This window comes from Haemorhous mexicanus, chromosome 5 (genome assembly GCF_027477595.1).
Source record: "Haemorhous mexicanus isolate bHaeMex1 chromosome 5, bHaeMex1.pri, whole genome shotgun sequence".
Lineage (NCBI taxonomy): Eukaryota > Metazoa > Chordata > Aves > Passeriformes > Fringillidae > Haemorhous > Haemorhous mexicanus.
The window spans coordinates 742,891-763,097 of record NC_082345.1 but is presented as its reverse complement, the minus strand read 5'-3'; the positions used below and the strand labels follow the sequence as shown (position 1 = coordinate 763,097).

The 20,207-nt window shown below is 48.7% G+C and overlaps 1 protein-coding gene across 1 annotated transcript in view; it reads left to right on the top strand.

Moving 5' to 3' along the window:
• Positions 1 to 20,207, top strand: part of SOX5 (SRY-box transcription factor 5) — a 297,551-nt gene that overhangs the window by 253,937 nt on the left and 23,407 nt on the right. The window contains 2 exon segments of the mRNA XM_059847991.1: positions 6,861 to 7,038; positions 12,951 to 13,096. Coding sequence (XP_059703974.1) covers positions 6,861 to 7,038; positions 12,951 to 13,096 — 324 coding nt within the window.

Sequence of the window (20,207 nt, the reverse complement as noted above, 5' to 3'; positions counted from 1 at the left end):
GCTCTCCCTGGACACTGCTTTTAGCTGAGCCCCCACTCCTCATGGCTGGGCAGCAGCAGGACTGACGTGATCCCAGCATTTTGTGGTTTCCCTCTGGTATTTCAGCCCCTGTGTTCTGTGCCTGAGAGGACAGGTGCTGTGCAGTGAGTGCTGAGTGTCACACACAGAGGGGGCTGGAGGGAAGGAGTCTGCCTTCTCGTGAGCAGGTCATTCTGTGTGCCCCTCTGCTGTCCTCCCTGGGCCTGTTGGGCAGCTCTGCACACAGCTTTGGGAAGCAGCACTGCCAAACAAACAGGCAGCAGCCCTCTGGTTTTGGTGGGACTGTGCAGAGCAGACAGAGCCAGAGCTGGGCTGCTCAGGGCAGCAGATTAGTCTGTGTGGTGGCTGACTGCTTTCCTGGCAACTCCACTTCCTGCAAAGGAAAAGGAGAGGGGAGGGTGTTAGGGATCTCTGTGAGAGGAAGAAGTCCCAGGATATCCTCACTGAGAGTCCCTGGTGTTGCAGAAGAATGCTGGGGAGAAGTGCTCTCTGCCCCAGGGGCTACAGAACAGATTCCCTTGCTGTGTTCCTGCACCACTTTTCTCCATGAGCAAGGATGGAGGCTGTGCAGCAATCCTCCCAGTGTAAATCAGCCCTGGGGAGTAATTTATTCATTGAGTGGTTCCCTCCATGCAGAGCAGAGAACAGGAGGAGCATCTGTCCCAAGTGCAGGGCAGCTCAGCTTCCCCCTTTGTTGGAGTCCCATGAGTAAGAGCATTTGGGCAGTGTCAGTGAAGTCCTAACTCGGGTGGGATAACGTGCCCTGAGTCCAGAAGGTCCCTGCCTAACTGAGACAAACTCATGCAGGAAAAAATACTCAGTAAAGCAACAGCATTTAAAAAAAAAAAAATTAAAAAAAAATCTTTTTTTTTTTTTTTTAATTTAGAAAAAAAGAAAAAGCTGCTCTGGGTATAGGAACAAATCCAGGCGGAGATCTCTCTGCACCATCACAGAAGTAAAGGTCTGTGCAGAACCAGAAGGAAGGAACACTGATTTTCCTCATACCTGCCCTCATCCTTCTCTTCAGTGCCTTTTCCTTTCTCACCAGTCTGGTCATGCCTTCTACTTTTGCTGCTGAAGGTTGTGGGCAAGCATAGGATGAAGTGACTTCTCTGAACCTGAAGAAGAATTCTGTGTGTTTATTCCAGTATCAGAACCAGATATCTGGGTTTATGTCTCGTGTGTGTTTTTCTACACAGTTAGAGGAATTTCCACCTTTGCAGGAAGGGACACATTATTCTTAATCAAAACTTGTGAATGTGGCAGGAGGAGGTACAGCTGCAGATGAGCATTATCTAATTCACCCATCCTGTCATGTGAACATCCCTGCCTAATTTAATACAATTATTTCATCAGTGAGGATAATATCAGCAGCATGATTCATTTATCCAACATGGTTCACAACTGCCTTTGCCTCTTGGCTCCTTATTATCACTCCTGAGAGTTCCACCACGAGTGGCTTCAGGGGCAGGGGAGGGCATGGCAAGGAAGCTGCCCGTGTCTTTGTGGGAGGGTGTGGACAGCTGCAGTGCTGAGGGACACTGATTCCAGAGGGTTTTTCTTTTCTCTGCTTGGTACCTCGGTTCCTTATTTTGGTTGGACATTTTTGGATTAGCAGGAGTCAGGATAAGCCACTGAGTGGCTGCATTGTTCCGTGGGCAACAATGGCACCATTGTCTTCTGCCCCAGACATGCCAGTGAGTGCTCCATATTTTGCATTTCTATTGAAATTAGGATCTCCAGGAAACAGAACCAGGGTGGGGGAATGAGGCTTTGTTTCTGTTGAGGTGGCAGAGGCAATCTTGCAGGAGCCCTCCTCCCTGGCTTCTTATTTCTGGCTCATGTGGCTGTAATTTGTACTGTCAAGGTCATTGCAATAGGCAGCAGGATGTGGTGAATGTGTTCCCAGAGGTCATGAAAAGCCTCTTTAGCTGAGCAGGCTGGGCTGTGCTTAAGCCAGGTCATTTAAGCACATTTGTATTGCCAGTCAGATGATACCCAGAGCAGTTGATGATTTTGTAATAAACCCTGCAACCTGGGCTTCCAGCGTGTGCCACTCTGGGGTCCAGCACTCGGCTTTGAAGGACAGCACAATAATTCAGGGACTGTATTTTAAGGACAGCACAATAATTCAGGAACTGTATTTTAAGGACAGCACAGTAATTCAGGAACTGTGTTTTAATAGTGCACTACCCTTAAAATGTGTGAACAGGAGTGAGATTATCAAATCCTGATGAATTGTCTGGGTTCCTCACCAGCAGCCCACCCCCCTTTTCATTCTCCTGGCTGGTTCATTCATGTGGGCTATCAGAGTTTTATTCAGCTCTTGGTGTTGAAATAGTGCCATTTTTAATAAATGGTTCAGAGAGTTTCTCCAAATCAGATTTTATCCCCTTCTTTTCCCATATCTATTCTCCGTGGAGATGAATTAACCTTTTATCCTAGGGGGAAGTAAATAGAGACAGCATGATGGCAAGATTAGCAAAGACATCATTCCAGCCAGCTTTTCCAAGGCTGCTGACTGAGAGTCAGAGTTCCTGGGTCTGTCTGAAGCTCTGCTGCTGTCCCTGCCTGGCTGTGGCCAAATCCCTTCCTTTCCCCCTCTTTCATTCTCCCCCATGTTAATAAGCACTCTGTGTTGACCTACAGCTTTCTGCCTTCCCAAAGGTAAAACCTTTAGCAGCAGTGGGATGCACCTCAGCTTGCCAGCAGCATTTCTGTTTGTGGGGCCTGTCAGGCACTTGAACTTGGAGATGTTCTGTGTCTGAAGTTTGAAGTGAGACAGCTCAGAGTTACACTAATCCAGGTTGAGTGAAGCTACAAAATACAGCTCTTGGATATTTTGCTCACCCCCAAATTCTGGTGTAGGTGGAGGGTTCTTTCTTTCCTCAAATACCCAGATACAACCTGGGAAAAAATCCAGAGGAAATCAAGGACGTCAAGTTCCCTGAATTCAAGTTTTGGTTAATGAGTCTTCCAGCCCTGGGAAGCAAACCAGTTCTCCCTAAAGCAGCAACTGTGTGACCCAGCTGTGGTGCAGGGGATGGGAGTCTCTTTGCCAGTGCTTTGCTTTCTGTGGGTACATTTTATTATTTAATCAGTGCCCCTCTCCTGTGTTTTTGCTTATGCTTTAATCTCTGCATTTATTTTGTGCCTGTGTGTATTTTGTTTTGTAAGACAAATGTGCTACTTTTAAAGAGGCATTTCATAACCTTTAATCAAGATCATATTTTATTTTCATCACATCTGTGTTTATGTTATTACAAGCCTTTTGGGTCTTAACGTCTTCTAGTCCCAGCATTAATGTTTTGGCTGATATATAAATAAACGTTTGACTTTACTGTTCAAAAAGTCCTGGCTTGGGAAGAGAGCCCACCTTATCGATGTCATCTTAGCATAGCTGCATTTCAGAAATGGCAGGGACCTGTCAATGCTTTCTCTAATAAAAACTGAGTGCAGGGGGTAATTCTAGATTCTGTGATCCACTGCATAAAATCAAACCTCCTGGCTGTTGAGAGATACCATCTACCTGAAGGGAAGATGCTCCACCTGGGCTTTATCTGTTGTGTCTCTTACTTGCCCAAGCAGTCTGGCATAGCTGGGAAAACTCTGCTAATCTGAAATGTGGCAGAGTGTTAGCTGGGAGATGTTATAGTTAAAAATAAGGTGGACTAGCATCTCATTCCTTCTGGGGTTACACAGGCTCAGATCAGTTGTGAAGGCAGCACAGTTCTTGGTTTAAGCTGGAAGAGCAGAGGATTCTGACTTGATGGCTGCAGAAGGGGAAAGAGTGACTTGTTTCCCTGTCTGGAGTGGGGATCCTAACAGGCATCTTCACACTTAACACAATTGTATGTTATTACTTGTCCTCCAGATATTTTTCAGAGTCCTTTGGAATAAATCAGTGTAGTTCCACTATTGTAAAGGAAATGACTGAAGTTATTACCAAATCCTGATGCAAGGCAGGATTTTTAATGCATTTGACTTCCAGCGAGGATTTGAGAATGCTCTTGGAAATAACAGAAGTAAAAATGTTATGAAGACCAAACAGTGAAGTAGTATCATTTTGTAAATATATATAATAGCTGAAAATTGTTTACTTATCCTCCTTTCTGAGAAGCAAGCTTCTGTGACCTCCGATTAATTTACCATTAGCCTGAGCACACAATGAAAGTGAATGAAGGGGCAATTTGGGATGACATTTATCAGCTCTGGAGCTGTCGACTTCTATTATTTCCACAAGGCCTTCTATTTCTTGGCTTCAGAGAGGGCTGTGCTGACTGGAATGAAGAGGAGCATTCTTACTCCCAGGAATAGCTGCAACACAAGCAGCCTCATTGCTTGATGCCTACAATGGGGAAAAGCCACTCGCATCAAATGAGATCAGAGGCACCCTTGAGTAGTGGGCTGGGACAGGACCTTGCCTTCACACCAGGTTACAAAAAGGGAGCAGGAGAGCTGAGAAAAGGGAGAGGGAGCAGCAGGAGGGAAGGAAATAAGCTTTACAGGGATAGGACAGCTGAGGGACTGAGGATGAGGCTGAAAAGCCTTTCACAGGGGGATGTGGGTGGGAGCCCACGCTGCCTTTGCTGTGGGGAGAGCCATCCCCACCTGGGCTGCTGCTGCTGCTGCTGCTGCTGCTGCTGCTGCTGCTGCTGCTGCTGCTGCTGCTGCTGCTGCTGCTGCTGCTGCTGCCCTGGGCCATTTCCCTGGGCAGAGAGCACCTTGCAGCTTTCTGTTCCATGTCTGGCATGGATCAGCCCCTTCTGGTGAGACTTTCAGCAGGGTCAAGAATCCAGCGGGGGGAACCAGACCCTCCTGGGCTGAGCTGAAACAGGTCTGTGGGCAGGTTTGCTTTGCTTCCCAGGCTGAATTCCAGATAAATACATGGCTTGGCTACTCAGGGATCCTTCTCTGGCACAGGGTCGCTGTCTTTGGTTGCTTTGTTGGCTCATTTGTACTCAGAACTTTCATGCAACTGACTCAGCACTGATTTCACAATGCTATAGTTGGAATGTTGTGAGACTTCTTTATTTTTTAATTGAAATCAGGGGAGCAGCAAAGCAAGCCCCCTTCCCTTTGGCTGGTATTTTAGTTTAGTCTAGTTTTATTTTTATCCATTGTATTCTACTACAATGGATTTGTATTTCTGTAAAGTAACAAATCCCTTTTAAAAATGTTGAATAGCAGTTTTACTGGTGACATTTTTAACCCTGCAGCCTAAATCTGCTGGAAGATAACAGAACTCTGCTGTCTAGGTACCTAATTCACTTCTGGGAGTGTGGTGTGTAGGCTCCTAAGGCAATTCTGTGCACTGATTTTCCCCCATTTATTTTATGCACAAGTTGCCTCCAGGATGGCTTCAGCATCACTTTAAGGATGACAGCTTTGTCCACTGTGCCTCTGGTAACATTGATCTGCTATGACTGTCACAAAACTGTAGGAATATAACCAAATGTAGAAATTGAATCAAATATAGCAAAGGTGCTTTGCTCAGAGGCAGTGGGAAAGTTACATGACAGAGCTTTGCAGAATTGTCTTTATCTTTGGAGACATCTCCATGGTAGTTCCACGAGCAATAGCAGCTGTAAAATTCCTTCTTTCCTGTGTGGAAGAGAATCACTGTTACATGATAGTTACAGAGACTCTGGTGCTGACAGTGAAACACTCAAACACCAAAATACCCACCAAAACCAAAAGCTGAGTCTATCTCACTCAGCTTTGCATTGTTGTGAGTAAGTCAGGACTAATTCTATAAACCCAGATGCACTTACAGCTTGGGGAGGCCAGAGCCAGTTTGCTCAGTGCCTGGAGCTGGAGCCCAGCTGTCTGCTGAAGCTCTTCTGTGGCTGAAGGATGACTTCCCTCAGTGTCAGACAGGAGCCAAGCTCTTATGGGCTGATTTGATCTAGTATCACATCCATTACTTCTGCTCATTCAAAAGTCAGTTAAAATCACTTCTAAAATGTTCCCCTTGTTGAAAATCCTCTTCTCCCTTCTCTGTTGGTTTCTTTTTCTCTTTGTATTTTACTTTGGTCAAACAAAAAGACATTACTTGGCATTTTAGGTTTTTGGATAGCGCTGTCTGTCACTCTTGTCTGTAATCAAGCCAGGTTTAGGAATAATTCCATTGCCCTGCAAAAAATGTCACCCAATTTTTCTATTTTCACATAATAATAATAATTGCTGAAATCTGGAAGTTCAGCTTTGCGCCAGATGAAAACATCTGGGGGTGTGTGCAGAATTACCCAGGTTATTGTGTCAGGTTTTGTTAAGGTGGAAGAGAAGTATTTATTTCCTTTGCTGGTTTTGTGCTTGGAATTCTAAATCTGGGAAGGTCAGGGGAAAATACAAGGTAAAACAAAAGAAAAACCAAAGAAAAGGCACACCAAAAAAAAAAATCCATTAAAAAAATCCAAGTGACCTCCCATTCACTTGTTTGCCCAGTTTGGCCAGTGGTGGTTGAGTGCTAAGTGAAGATGGTCTTCAGTTTTTACTTCATTAATGAATAAAAGATCCAAAATAAAATATAACTGTAAAATTGCTCTTTGTTTTCACCACAGAAGTGAATGTCTTGTTGGTAGGAGTAATTTCTTCAGAGACAGTGCAAAGGGATGATGTCCCCTGATCATGTCACACTAATTTCCCAGTTTATCAGTCACTGCAGTTCCGAGCTGGAGTGCCAGGATGGGCTCACAGCTGATCTCCTGAGTGCTGCAGGCTCTCAGGTTTGGGGCCATGAGGGCTGCAGCCCCTGCCTCACTGGGCAGAGCTGTGCCAGCAGCACTGGGTGATGACATTCTTTCTCTCTGCCTTCACAGGATGAAGTGGCCCAGCCTCTGAACCTTTCAGCCAAACCCAAGACATCTGATGGCAAATCTCCCACGTCCCCCACCTCTCCTCACATGCCAGCTCTGAGAATAAACAGCGGGGCCAGTTCACTAAAGTCCTCTGTGCCAGCAACACTAGCGAGTCCTTCAGCCAGAGCCAACACAATAGGTGAGCTCAGTCCTGTGTGTCCCACTGAGTGCCCTGTGTGTCCCACTGAGTGCTGTGTGTCCCACTCAGTGCTGTGTGTGTCCCACTGAGTGCCCTCTGTGTGTCCCACTGAGTGCCCTGTGTGTCCCACTGAGTGCCCTGTGTGTCCCACTGAGTGCCCTGTGTGTGTCCCACTGAGTGCTGTGTGTGTGTCCCACTCAGTGCCCTGTGTGTCCCACTGAGTGCCCTCTGTGTGTCCCACTGAGTGTCCCACTGAGTGCTCTGTGTGTGTCCCACTGAGTGCCCTGTGTGTCCCACTGAGTGCTGGGTGTGTCCCACTGAGTGCTCTGTGTGTGTCCCACTGAGTGCCCTGTGTGTCCCACTGAGTGCCCTCTGTGTGTCCCACTGAGTGCCCTCTGTGTGTCCCACTGAGTGTCCCACTGAGTGCTGTGTCCCACTCAGTGCCCTGTGTGTCCCACTCAGTGCTGTGTGTCCCACTGAGTGCTGTGTGTGTCCCACTGAGTGCTGTGTGTCCCCCAGCCCCCTGTGTCCCCCCAGCCCTGTGTCCCCCCCAGCCCTGTGTGTGTCTCCCCCAGCCCCATGTCTCTCCCCAGCCCCCTGTGTCCCCCCCAGCCCATGTGTCCCCCCAGCCCTGTCTGTCCCCCCCAGCCCTGTCTGTCCTCCCCAGCCCTGTGTGTGTCCCCCCAGCCCCGTGTCCCCCAGCCCTGTGTGTGTCCCCCCCAGCCCTGTGTGTGTCCCCCCAGCCCCGTGTCCCCCAGCCCTGTCTGTCCTCCCCAGCCCTGTGTGTCCCCCCAGCCCTGTGTGTGTCCTCCCCAGCCCTGTGTGTGTCCCCCCAGCCCTGTGTGTGTCCCCCAGCCCCATGTGCCCCCCAGCACCAGGGTAGCTCCTGCTGGGCAGGGTTTTTATCAGAGCCAGGCCGGGTGCCCAGAGCTGCCCAGGGTGGCTGTCATGCTCCAGCTGCCTGCTGTGGGTGCAGAACCTCAGGGACTTTGCTGTCCTTGCAGGGAGGTATCTCAGCTTCCACAGGGGCAGCAAACAAAGGCTGTGCTCTTTCAGATGCTGCTTTAACTGCTGGTAGCTGCTGGTTTTTAATGGCCCACATTGCAGACCTGCCTTGGTGGGCACTGCAGGCCCTTGATGTTGTACCCTCTCACCTAGAAGTGGTGGATGAGCTTTCAGAAACACCTCCTAAAGTTAAAAGTCTACATCTTTCCAAAGTTACAGGTGTAATTCTCAGTCCATCCAAATGCTGAATGCAGTATTATTTCACCTGGGTGTAATAAGCAAAACAATCACCAGGTTCATTCAAGAAAACCCCAAATTTGTTGCTCAGTGTTGCAAAAAGTCTTGCCTGGCTGTTTTTAACATTGTTCCAGAAAATAGTGGTAGTTCCTCCTCCTGCCAAAATGATGTCTTTGCCTAAGGACTGTCTAAATAGTAACAGTCTTCCTGGTAATTTCATAAATCTGAGGTGTTAGAGGGGCTGTCCTGTGTGTGTAAGGAAAATGTGCCCACACCCCATTCCTGATCCCTCTGACTGACCCCTTGGGAGGGACTGAGTGTAACCTGGATCAAGGTTCCATTATGCAGACCAAGCTGTGCTTTGGGAATTGTCTGAGGCAGATGTGCTTTTTCTGCTGTCTCCTGAAGCATCTCCTGCCTGGCCCCTTTCAGGGAAGCACAGAAAACCCCAAAAGCAGCCCTAGGTCAAACCTATCAGAAGCTATGTCTGTGATACAGCACTGCTGTGCAGTAATATTTATTTGGTATGACACATTACAATTCTATAAATATTTTTAAAATATCACATTACTAATTGTTAATGTCTGTGCTTTTATTAACCCTGCACTCTTTAACTGTGATGCATAGTAATGTGTTTTATCTTCAATTTGCTTGACCCTGCTGCTCTCCGTGCACAATGCATTGAATTTCTTTTTTTTCACATTAGATGTTTTTGTCCTTAAGCAGAGGGAACATTGTATTTCCATGGGAAGTTAAGCATTGCATTTCAGTGGCAAGGCATCTCTTGTTCTCCCCTCTCCAATCCCCTTTCCCTGCACACCTGGTATTTTCCATAGGTTTGAGACCCCTGCAATTTGCTTCTTCTAACAAGGTGCAGATTCTGAAATGCTGTACCTTTAATGAGTGATAATGTAATTGGATAAAAGCTGTGAGGATGAGCAGAGCTTTAAAGGTCACTCTTGTAAGAAGAATTAATGTGTTATACCATTAATAAACCATGGAAAACTGTGGAGCAAAAGATAACATATTTAAGTTATTGTTAATGACATCGAGTTCACTGCTGTATGTCTCTGCTACAAATATAGAAAGTGACTTTTTGAGGTTGCTGAGCAGTATCCCTGTGCATGCTGCATGTGCAAGATAAGCTGTCTTGAGCTGGTGCAGGAGCTGGATGGACACCCCTGGCAAAGGTTTATCCTTTCCTGGAGGACTGCAAGAGGGAAAAGCTCCTGAGCTGCCTGCACAGCCTCCTGCTCACTGCTGGGTCAGGTCCAGCCCAGCCACAGCAAGCAGGGCTCATGGCCATGGTGAAACTCTGGTGAGCTGGAGAGAAATCCCAGGTCACCCTCCAGCAGGAGCTACACCAGGAGAAGCTTGGGGAGCCGTCTCAGCAAAGCTGCAAAGGTCCCTGGTGTGGCAGGGGAGGGGGATCACTTTCTCCTCCTGAGGGATAAATCCCTCCACAAGGAGCCCCTGGGAAGCACTCAGCCTCTTGCCAGACCCCTCCACCCCTGGAATGGGTGGGCTGGCAGCACGAGGCACAGGCTGGCTGTCCCAGGTGTGCCCAGCCCTCCTTGTGCTCACCTGGGCTGTCCTGGCTGTGCACAGCCCTCCTTGTGCTCACACCTGGGCTGTCCTGGCTGTGCACAGCCCTCCTTGTGCTCACACCTGGGCTGTCCCAGGTGTGCCCAGCCCTCCTTGTGCTCACACCTGGGCTGTCCCAGGTGTGCACAGCCCTCCTTGTGCTCACACCTGGGCTGTCCTGGCTGTGCACAGCCCTCCTTGTGCTCACACCTGGGCTGTCCTGGCTGTGCACAGCCCTCCTTGTGCTCACACCTGGGCTGTCCTGGCTGTGCACAGCCCTCCTTGTGCTCACACCTGGGCTGTCCCAGGTGTGCCCAGCCCTCCTTGTGCTCACACCTGGGCTGTCCCAGGTGTGCCCAGCCCTCCTTGTGCTCACACCTGGGCTGTCCTGGCTGTGCACAGCCCTCCTTGTGCTCACACCTGGGCTGTCCCAGGTGTGCCCAGCCCTCCTTGTGCTCACCTGGGCTGTCCCTCCTCAGCCCCCCTGACTCCAGTGAGCCCTTCTCTGTGCCAGCCCCGGGCCCCTTGGCTCCCGTGGCACAGGGAAATGCTGTGTATGGCTCAGTTTTCTGTGGGACACCAGCCCAGGGCCCCAGGGATTCTCAGCAGGGCTGCACTCAGGCTTGCAGCTCCTCAGCCCTTTCCTGAGCCATCCCCACGGCACAGAAATGGTGCTGCAGACTGAGCAGTCACAAATGTCATGGCTCCATGGATGACTTTAAATCCAAGCTTTTCTTTTTGGGAACAGGCATATGTCCGTGTGCTAAAAACAGAAACAACTTCTCCCTGCTCTTTGCCATTATCTGCAACATCTCTGTGCTAGTTTGGCAATCCTTGGAGCTAAGTTCATTTCGTGTAATGCAGTTCCCCTCTCTGTCAATAATTCACCACCTACCCTAAACAACAATAATTTACATTCAGCTCGCTGCTATATTAATCATTTCCCTGCACACCAGCATCTTGGCAGCTACTGAAAAACATAAGGAGTGCTTGCTTTTATTCACTGTCATGTGCCAAACTGTCTCAAAGATAGCAGTATTCAGGAAAAGCCAAATAGTCTGGAGAAGGGCATGAATTCCAGCTCCTAGGCAAATCTGGCTCTGCTACAGACTGAAAGTACTTTACCTAGACAGCAGCAGAAGCAGCACTAATACTGCTGTTTGTTTGTTTATTTGCTTCCTTTTTAATTTATTCTGACTACATGCAAGGTTGCTCAGATGCAAAGGTTAGTAGATGCAAACTGGGGAAGAAACCAGGCAAGTTGGTAAAATGGAGATTAAAAAATAAAAAAAAAGAGAAATCAGCTGTGCTGGTGCAGGCTATATTGGCTATATTCTTCCTTATGCTGGGAAAACTGGAATTACTGGAGTTCCATTGGCTGGGAATTACTGAACTGGGTCATTTGATAAAAGCAGTGGATCGAGTTATTTCATACAAAACTCTCAGAGTTCCTGGGGTTTTAGCCAGAATCTGGCTGTTAGTGCAATTAGCAACAGTCAAACTGCACAGGAACTTTTCTTTCTAGCTGTTGTTCTCCAAGGACGATGGGAATATCAGTCCCACTCTATCCACAGTCAAGGAAAACCAACAATGAAACCCCAGACCAAGCTAAAATCCTGACAGCAGCACAGCACTGAACTAATCTGACATCAGCTTCTTCCCCAGAAATGTTTCAAGCAGCAAGACAATGTCCTGTGTTTTTGGCAATCAGCAGATCAGATAGAAGAGTCTAGCAATCCAGCAGGGATGTGTAATCTGACATGATTAGACAAGGCTCTTTAGGAACAGAACATTCATAATTGAGACAAAGAAAGAGTATTAATAACACTTTCCTAACACGGCAGTTAGCCATTTTATATTTCCTTTCTTTAATCTTAGTGTTTTTCAACAAATCATGGGATTTAATAGCGTGTTTTGGCAGATTAGAGGATTTATGGCCCAGATGTTTTTTGTTCTAAAAATGGATTAGGGTGTAAAGTTTGCTGGAATCCATGGAACATGTTGAGGCAAGCCGGTCATTTTGTGTGTGATTAGTGCCTGCCTTCTGTCTCACAGTCCCTCCATCTGTCACAATTCACCAATGGATCTGGTTAGATTTAGCCTCATGTCACAAACAGAAGTCCCTTTTCTGGGCAATTTCATATTACAGATTCATTTTATGCCGTTTTTATGCCCTAGTTAAAAGACAGAAAGAAGTGTGTGAGTGTGTGTGTGTGCACGTGTGGGGATGTGCAGGGGGAGAGGGAGGTTGATAGATGTTAGCCTCTACTTTAATATCTGAAAGCTAGACTGGGGCTTGGAGTCTCCCATCAGCATTCTACCCCACAAATCACATGCAGATCATGATAAGTGTAATCTACAGAACGCTAAGGGACAAAACGACAAAGTGTCACACTTCAAATTAAATGGTATTAGCTGGGCCAGTGATGCTTGTAACATTTTAAAAGGAAATAATTCAGGGACTACTAAGGCTAAGCCCTAGGCTGTGAATTTGCAGCAAAACAGTGGACATCTGACCTCCTGTTAGCAGCATGAACAGGAGTGGGAATGTAGGTGCGTGTGGCTGTGGTGTCTTGTACTTTTATGAATGACAGGTGGTGGTGGGGAGTGTTCCGTGGATGAGGATTTTCTTCTCAGCCATTATGCATTTCATATGTATAGCAAACCACCGCCACCTGTGGTTTATTTTAATGTATTCACGAGCTGGAGAAGGGGAAGAATGGAACGGTCTGGTTTGAAGAGTTTGGGATTGCTGGCGTGATCAAAGCTTCCCCTGCCTCGTACCCAGTTCCATCCTGCTGCACACAAAGCCCAGGGCCAGCCTCTGCAGTGTCAGGGAAATATTGAGACTGATGGGATCAAATGGCAGCAGTGGGGATTTTGGCACTGAGGTTTCTCAGGCTTTGTGTCCAGGTGGCTCTGTCACCACAGCAGCAGAAGCACAGGGCACACACAGGTGGGTGGGCATTGCCTTCTAACTCCTTCTCATTAATAATGATAAACTGACAAATGCCTCTGCTGGGAGCTGAAGTGTTTTCCTGCAACCTTCTGGTTTTTAAGGCGTCCTGTCTTCTGTCCTGTCCCAGGTTATCTAAATGACCACGATGCTGTCACCAAGGCCATCCAGGAGGCCCGGCAGATGAAGGAGCAGCTACGGAGGGAGCAGCAGGTGCTGGATGGGAAGGTGGCCGTGGTCAACAGCCTGGCTCTCAATAACTGCAGGACAGAAAAAGTGAGTTTCCCAGACTCCTTCTGCAAAGGCTCACAGTGTTCTTTTGCCTCTCCCCACAGATACACAGCTTCTTCCTCCCTTCTCGTCCTCCTTCTTCTTATTCTATTTTTCCTTCCCTGTTTTTGAAAGAGAATAGTTCAAAAAAAGTGAAAAGCCAAAAGATGACATGACAGAGAGACCTGAGACCCCTGAGGCAGAGTGGGGAGGAGGCAGAGATAGTTAAAGCCCTCACGAGAACTTTGGAGACCACTAATTCTCTGTTCCAGCCTGTCAACATGCATTAAGAGAAGGTGATCTTGGAAATCTCTGGGTCTAAGTGGAAATCTTGCTTTATGGAAATGCTTACATGTGTTTGTGAGATGAGCTGGATTTGAAAATATTCAAGCTTCTTTAGGAACATAAGCTTTGCTGATACTCAGGCTCAGCTTCTGGGTATTTAGCCTTGTGAGGTCGTCATATATGATATTTTGTGACCATTGCAATGTAGCACTGTCACGTCACGTTAGCTGACTGAACAGAATTGAAAAGCAGAGAATTGACAGCACAAACTCCACCAAATATTTGCAGTGAAACTTAGAGGCAGCAGAACGTGTGGGCCTTACCACTGTCTGCTCTTGGACTGGCCTGTGAAGCTGTGCTGTACCAAAATACCAACACTGTGGGTATTCCCCAGTGAAATGTGGGTGTGCTCCCACTGCCCTGCCTGTCACTGAGGTTGTGGTTTGCTCCTTTCCTCAGCGAGTGCCTGATGTCTCTGTGTGCCCTGCCTTGCCTTATGGAGGGGAAAGAGACCTGCCAGTGCTGCTGCCCCATTCCCTGTGAGCTCCTTACAGTGCTGCCACCCAGGACACACACCTCAGCTCCGGGGTGTCTCTGCACCCTGTGCTTAGCACCACTTCCCCCTGCTCCTCTCCTTCGCTGCTCTGTTTTCTGGGGAGATACAGTGCAAGGTTCCCATTGTCACATTTGGCATCAGCTACGTTTAACTGAGACCACTTCCACTGTGAGGGCTTGTGCAGTTCACTGGGACAGGCAGACAAATGGACAGAATAAAAATGATCAGCTATTTAGCAGAAACTGGAAACCCAGTCATCCCGGGAAGCTTGCGAGTCAAACAGTATTGTCCAGAACGAGCAGATTGCTGATTTGGATGGCTTGCCATTGTGCCTGTTGTAGATGGAGTTAGATCAATAAGCTGTGAGAAGCCAGCAGCCTGTGTAATGAATGTTAAGTGTACGTGAGAGGCGCTCGCCGCTGCGCTGCTTCCGTCGCCTGTCCGGGTGTCAGTGATGGAGGAATGGCTCCAGTTCCACTTTGGAGGGGAAGGGGAAGGAGACAGGAGGGCAGGGCAGTGGGTGTCTGGCAGCACCTCCACTCTGTCTCAGGAGAGCAAGGGAGCTGCTGTGGGGAGACTGAGAGAGAGGGCTGGAGCGTGTTTATGGCGTTTCACAGAGAGGAGCACCAGAAGGGAAGAGGGAAAAGCAGAGTGTCAGATAGAAGAAGAAGTGATCACAAGCACAAAGGAATTTATATTCAAATATTTAAGCATTCTTGAAAGGATGCTCGGAGCAGAAATTCCTTTTCTGTGCTCCCCATGTAGAAATGACTTTAACACTCAGGCAGATGCTAATGCAAAGTGACTCCAGCTATTCCTCGCAAGCATAGCTAAATTGCCCTTATTTGTTAAGCGCATTGAATTCAGCTGTGGATACAGCAGTTGGTTGCATTCAGAAAGCATCTGTACCCTTTTTTTCTTTTTTCCTTTTTTTTTTTTTTTAAATCCTCCAAAGCAGAGACAACTCTACCTATCTCCCCCCTCTCCTCCCTTGTGCTGGCTGGGAATTGTCAAGTGACAACCGACCAAATCCTTTTGGACAGGAAGCCTTCATCCTGAGTTCTATATACTTGCAAAGCAGGCCTTGTGGTTGGATCAGGAAGCCCATTAAAAGCACTTTGATGGTATGGAAATTCATCTTCATGAAGCACCCAGGCCCCTAAGCAGCGTGCTGTTTAGCTGTGGTTACAGATCAGTCATTCACATCGGAGGGCAGTAATTGTGCTGACGGCTTGTTCGCCAGTGGAGGCACATAAAATAATCCCGGGCCCTCCACCATGGCATTGCCAGTTAATCTTCTTTAATACAGATCAGCTGTTGTTCTAACACATGACTTTATGCTGGCTCTAGTGACTCTGCACAGCCTTTTGATTAAGTAACAGGAGTGGAACCATCTGCATTCACTTTATTCTGTTACTTTCCTATTCTTGGGATTCTCCCTATTCCTTCTGTTTTCACTTCACACCCTCAACCTCAGTTGAAGTTTATTTTCCTCTCTAATTCATACCTCCTGCTAGGCCCGTGGAGGGCAGACAGGAGTTCTTTTACAAGGTAGCAGGAAGAAAAAAATGGTTTGCTCAATAGAGAATTTTTCTAAAGCAGCTGTAGGCTTTGGGGGTTTTGATACAATTAATGCCAGAACTTTTTTGGGGCTCACTGATTAGAACTTGATGACCTCAGAAATGTTTTCCAACCTAATTGATTCTGTGATTTATTTTAACATGTGAAGTTCATATCCAGACAAACAATCCAACTTCTCTAAAGTTTGTGTATTTTTCCTCTAGGACATTAAGGTTTTCTTACTAAGAGCAAGATTTGAGAGGAAAGCAAGTATTGCCATTTTTAATTAAACTTTATTCTGGTTTTCTCTTGTCAGAGGCAGAGAATGAGACAGTTGGGAATTTGGTTGACAAGAAATAGTGCTACAGTTTTTTTACAGTTTCCCTTTTTAGCAGCTCAAGGTCCCTCCACAGGACTTAGTGGCAGCCCCTGAACTTTGGAGACATCGTGTCTGTCACTTTTGCTTTCTGACCAGAGAATGGGAGGTGGGGGTGGAATTAAGATGTAATCATTCTGGTTTATCCTCATGTATATCTATATATCCCTGGGCATATTAGAGATGCACATTAGTATTTCTAGGTAACAAACACTTGTTGGGGCTCTCCCAGGTTTTTCTCCCTTCTTTGTTGCAGTGGGCAGTGTGGTTCTGCAGGCCTGTGATTCCCTGTTGAGCTCTTATTGCAGGAATTGCTTCTGCAGCCTGCCAGTGCAGGGGGCTCAGTGCCATTCCCAGTGCCTTTGGGAGACTCATGCTGGGGATTTGTCTGCCCGGGGTAGCTGGGCAGGCTGGGGCTGCAAATCATCTTTGGGAGTCTCTCTTGAAGCTCCTTGGGCTCTTCAGATGTGTCCTGTTTTCTTGCTCATGTTCCCAGAGGGGTTGGTCCCTGTGGACAGCCAGACATGCCAGCTAAGGCAGGAGTCAGACAGGAATTTTGTGGAAGTACAGACAAACTGTATAAAAGGAGTCATACATAGGAAAAGATGTTTTAAAATGGCTAAGATGATTTGGGTGAGTCACTTTTTGGGCATCCAACTTGGACCATCTTGACGGATTTGATTTTCAGAGGATTACAGTAAAAACTTTGAGCATCACTATGAACACGGATTTTACTAAAACCTATTTTAATTGCAAATGCAGTAAAACATATTTTTACATTACTTTTCTTGGAAGCATTTCCTCGTATAAACGAGGAGAGTGTGTTTTTGTGGTTTCTTGGAAACCCGAGAGCATCGCTTTATTTGTAATTGTCATCTACAGTTAATTATAGCTTGATACACCCCACACGTAAACAGTGTTACCTGGGGTAAACAGCACAACAGGCAGCCTCAGCCGGAGAGCTCTGGCCTCTGTTCAGCCCCAGAGCAGCCAGGGAGGAGTGCACAGGCACTGGGGGCCAGCAGGGTGTGCATGCCCCCAGCCCTCGGGGCAGCCCCCAAACGTGCACATGGCCTGGCACAGATCCCCCTGCTCCGGCCTCGGGGGTGTACAGAGGAGGAGCAGGGCCCACAGGCAGCACCTCCTCCTCCTTGTGCCTGCTTTCTGAGTGCTGGCCAGCTGTGTGAGGACAGCCAGCCCCGGAGCCTTCCTGGTGTGCAGGCATGGAGCTGCACTCCCAGCTGAGTGTGCCCCAGTACAGCCCCCTTCCCTTGCTGGGGCTGAACCTGCACTGCAGGTTCTCCCTGTCCCTGCTTGCAGCGTGTCCTTTTAAAAGGCTCTGACATGTTCCTGTCTGCTGGCTTGTGACTAAAGAGCTGTTTGTAACAATATTTACTGCAGCACCGTGAGCCCGAGCCCATTACTCATGCTTGTGGAGCACGGGGCTCAGGATGCCTTTGCTCCCGTTCCCAATCCTCCATCCTCCCCACTGCCACCCCCAGCTCTCCCTCTTCCCCTTAGGAAAGTGCCAAACGTGGGATGACAGTGACCAATGTTGACTTAATGTGGATGTTTAATAATGAAAAAAGTGTGTCGGCTCCAGCGTGGGTTACAAATGGCAGGAAGTGCAGCGGGTGGCAGCCCTGCAATAATTTTACATCCATCATCCCTCTGATGCCTCGCTGGCTGCCTGATGGATGGGAGAGCACACTTAACTCTCAGGGGCATTTTGGCCCTGCTCTCCCTTGGGAAGAGGGGCAATATTAAGGATCTCAAACCTGCAGCTCCTGCTGCCTTTGAGAAATAAAACACTGGAGCTCACTTTACTGGACACACATGGAGTAGCTGGTTTAACACATGACATTTAAATTTTTCTTGCAGCAGAGAATTTTGCTTCAATAACTTTTTTTCCTTCCCCTAATGGTTAGATTTGAACCAGAAAGTCAAGAGAAAATTGCAGGACAGAAGGGCAGGCAGGAGAAGAAAAGAGAAGGGTTGGCACAACAGATAAGCCCTGGGCTTGCTGCAGACACTGAGAGGCCGTGGGTCAGGCTAGGCTGAGGATTGCAACTGGGACCTGAGGCAAGCAGGAGAAACCCACTGAAAATTACCCCAGAGGCACAGTGCTAACATCATAAGCCAGATCACTTTGCAGGAGTTGAGACCTGCCCAGGTTCATAATCTCTGTCGTATGTTATGGAAAATTTTCCTTCAGCATTCTCCGGGACTAGCAGAGGCTGTGTCAGGCAGATACTTCACACACTTCTCCCTGCAAGCCCAGCAGCCCTGAGGGATGCACCCTGCAGCCAGTCTGTTCCTCCCTGCCTGTAAAGCCAGCAGAGCTGGTCAGTGCACTGCTGCCGTGTGAGCAGATCCCTCTGCAGTGTGAGCAGATCCCTCTGCACTGCCCTTGTTCTCTCCTCAGTGAGAGCAGATCCCTCTGCACTGCCCTTGTTCTCTCTCTCCTCAGTGTGAGCAGATCCCTCTGCACTGCCCTTGTTCTCTCTCTCCTCAGTGTGAGCAGATCCCTCTGCACTGCCCTTGTTCTCTCTCTCCTCAGTGTGAGCAGATCCCTCTGCACTGCCCTTGTTCTCCTGCAGTGTGAGCAGATCCCTCTGCAGTGGGAGCAGATCCCTCTGCACTGCCCTTGTTCTCCTCAGTGTGAGCAGATCCCTCTGCACTGCCCTTGTTCTCCTCAGTGTGAGCAGATCCCTCTGCACTGCCCTTGTTCTCTCCTCAGTGTGAGCAGATCCCTCTGCACTGCCCTTGTTCTCTCCTCAGTGTGAGCAGATCCCTCTGCACTGCCCTTGTTCTCCTCAGTGTGAGCAGATCCCTCTGCACTGCCCTTGTTCTCTCCTGCAGTGTGAGCAGATCCCTTTGCACTGCCCTTGTTCTCTCCTCAGTGTGAGCAGATCCCTTTGCACTGCCCTTGTTCTCTCCTCAGTGTGAGCAGATCCCTCTGCACTGCCCTTGTTCTCCTCAGTGTGAGCAGATCCCTCTGCACTGCCCTTGTTCTCTCCTGCAGTGTGAGCAGATCCCTTTGCACTGCCCTTGTTCTCTCCTCAGTGTGAGCAGATCCCTTTGCACTGCCCTTGTTCTCTCCTCAGTGTGAGCAGATCCCTCTGCACTGCCCTTGTTCTCCTCAGTGTGAGCAGATCCCTCTGCACTGCCCTTGTTCTCTCCTGCAGTGTGAGCAGATCCCTTTGCACTGCCCTTGTTCTCTCCTCAGTGTGAGCAGAGATCCCTCTGCACTGCCCTTGTTCTCCTCAGTGTGAGCAGATCCCTCTGCACTGCCCTTGTTCTCTCCTCAGTGTGAGCAGAGATCCCTTTGCACTGCCCTTGTTCTCCTCAGTGTGAGCAGATCCCTCTGCACTGCCCTTGTTCTCCTGCAGTGTGAGCAGATCCCTCTGCACTGCCCTTGTTCTCTCCTGCAGTGTGAGCAGATCCCTTTGCACTGCCCTTGTTCTCTCCTCAGTGTGAGCAGAGATCCCTCTGCAGTGTGAGCAGATCCCTTTGCACTGCCCTTGTTCTCCTGCAGTGTGAGCAGATCCCTCTGCACTGCCCTTGTTCTCCTGCAGTGTGAGCAGATCCCTCTGCACTGCCCTTGTTCTCCTGCAGTGTGAGCAGATCCCTCTGCACTGCCCTTGTTCTCCTCAGTGTGAGCAGATCCCTCTGCACTGCCCTTGTTCTCCTCAGTGTGAGCAGATCCCTTTGCACTGCCCTTGTTCTCAGTGTGAGCAGATCCCTCTGCACTGCCCTTGTTCTCCTGCAGTGTGAGCAGATCCCTCTGCACTGCCCTTGTTCTCTCCTGCAGTGTGAGCAGATCCCTTTGCACTGCCCTTGTTCTCCTCAGTGTGAGCAGATCCCTCTGCACTGCCCTTGTTCTCCTCAGTGTGAGCAGATCCCTCTGCACTGCCCTTGTTCTCTCTCTCCTCAGTGTGAGCAGATCCCTCTTCACTGCCCTTGTTCTCCTCAGTGTGAGCAGATCCCTCTGCACTGCCCTTGTTCTCCTCAGTGTGAGCAGATCCCTTTGCACTGCCCTTGTTCTCAGTGTGAGCAGATCCCTCTGCACTGCCCTTGTTCTCCTGCAGTGTGAGCAGATCCCTCTGCACTGCCCTTGTTCTCCTCAGTGTGAGCAGATCCCTCTGCACTGCCCTTGTTCTCCTCAGTGTGAGCAGAGATCCCTCTGCACTGCCCTTGTTCTCCTCAGTGTGAGCAGATCCCTCTGCACAGGGTGGCCCAGGCTGTGTCCTGCAGGCAGTGCCCTGGCACAGCAGTCACTGTGTGCCCTCCCCCTGCCCCTCAGTGCCCCTCTCCCTGCTCTCTGGTTTGTCTCACGG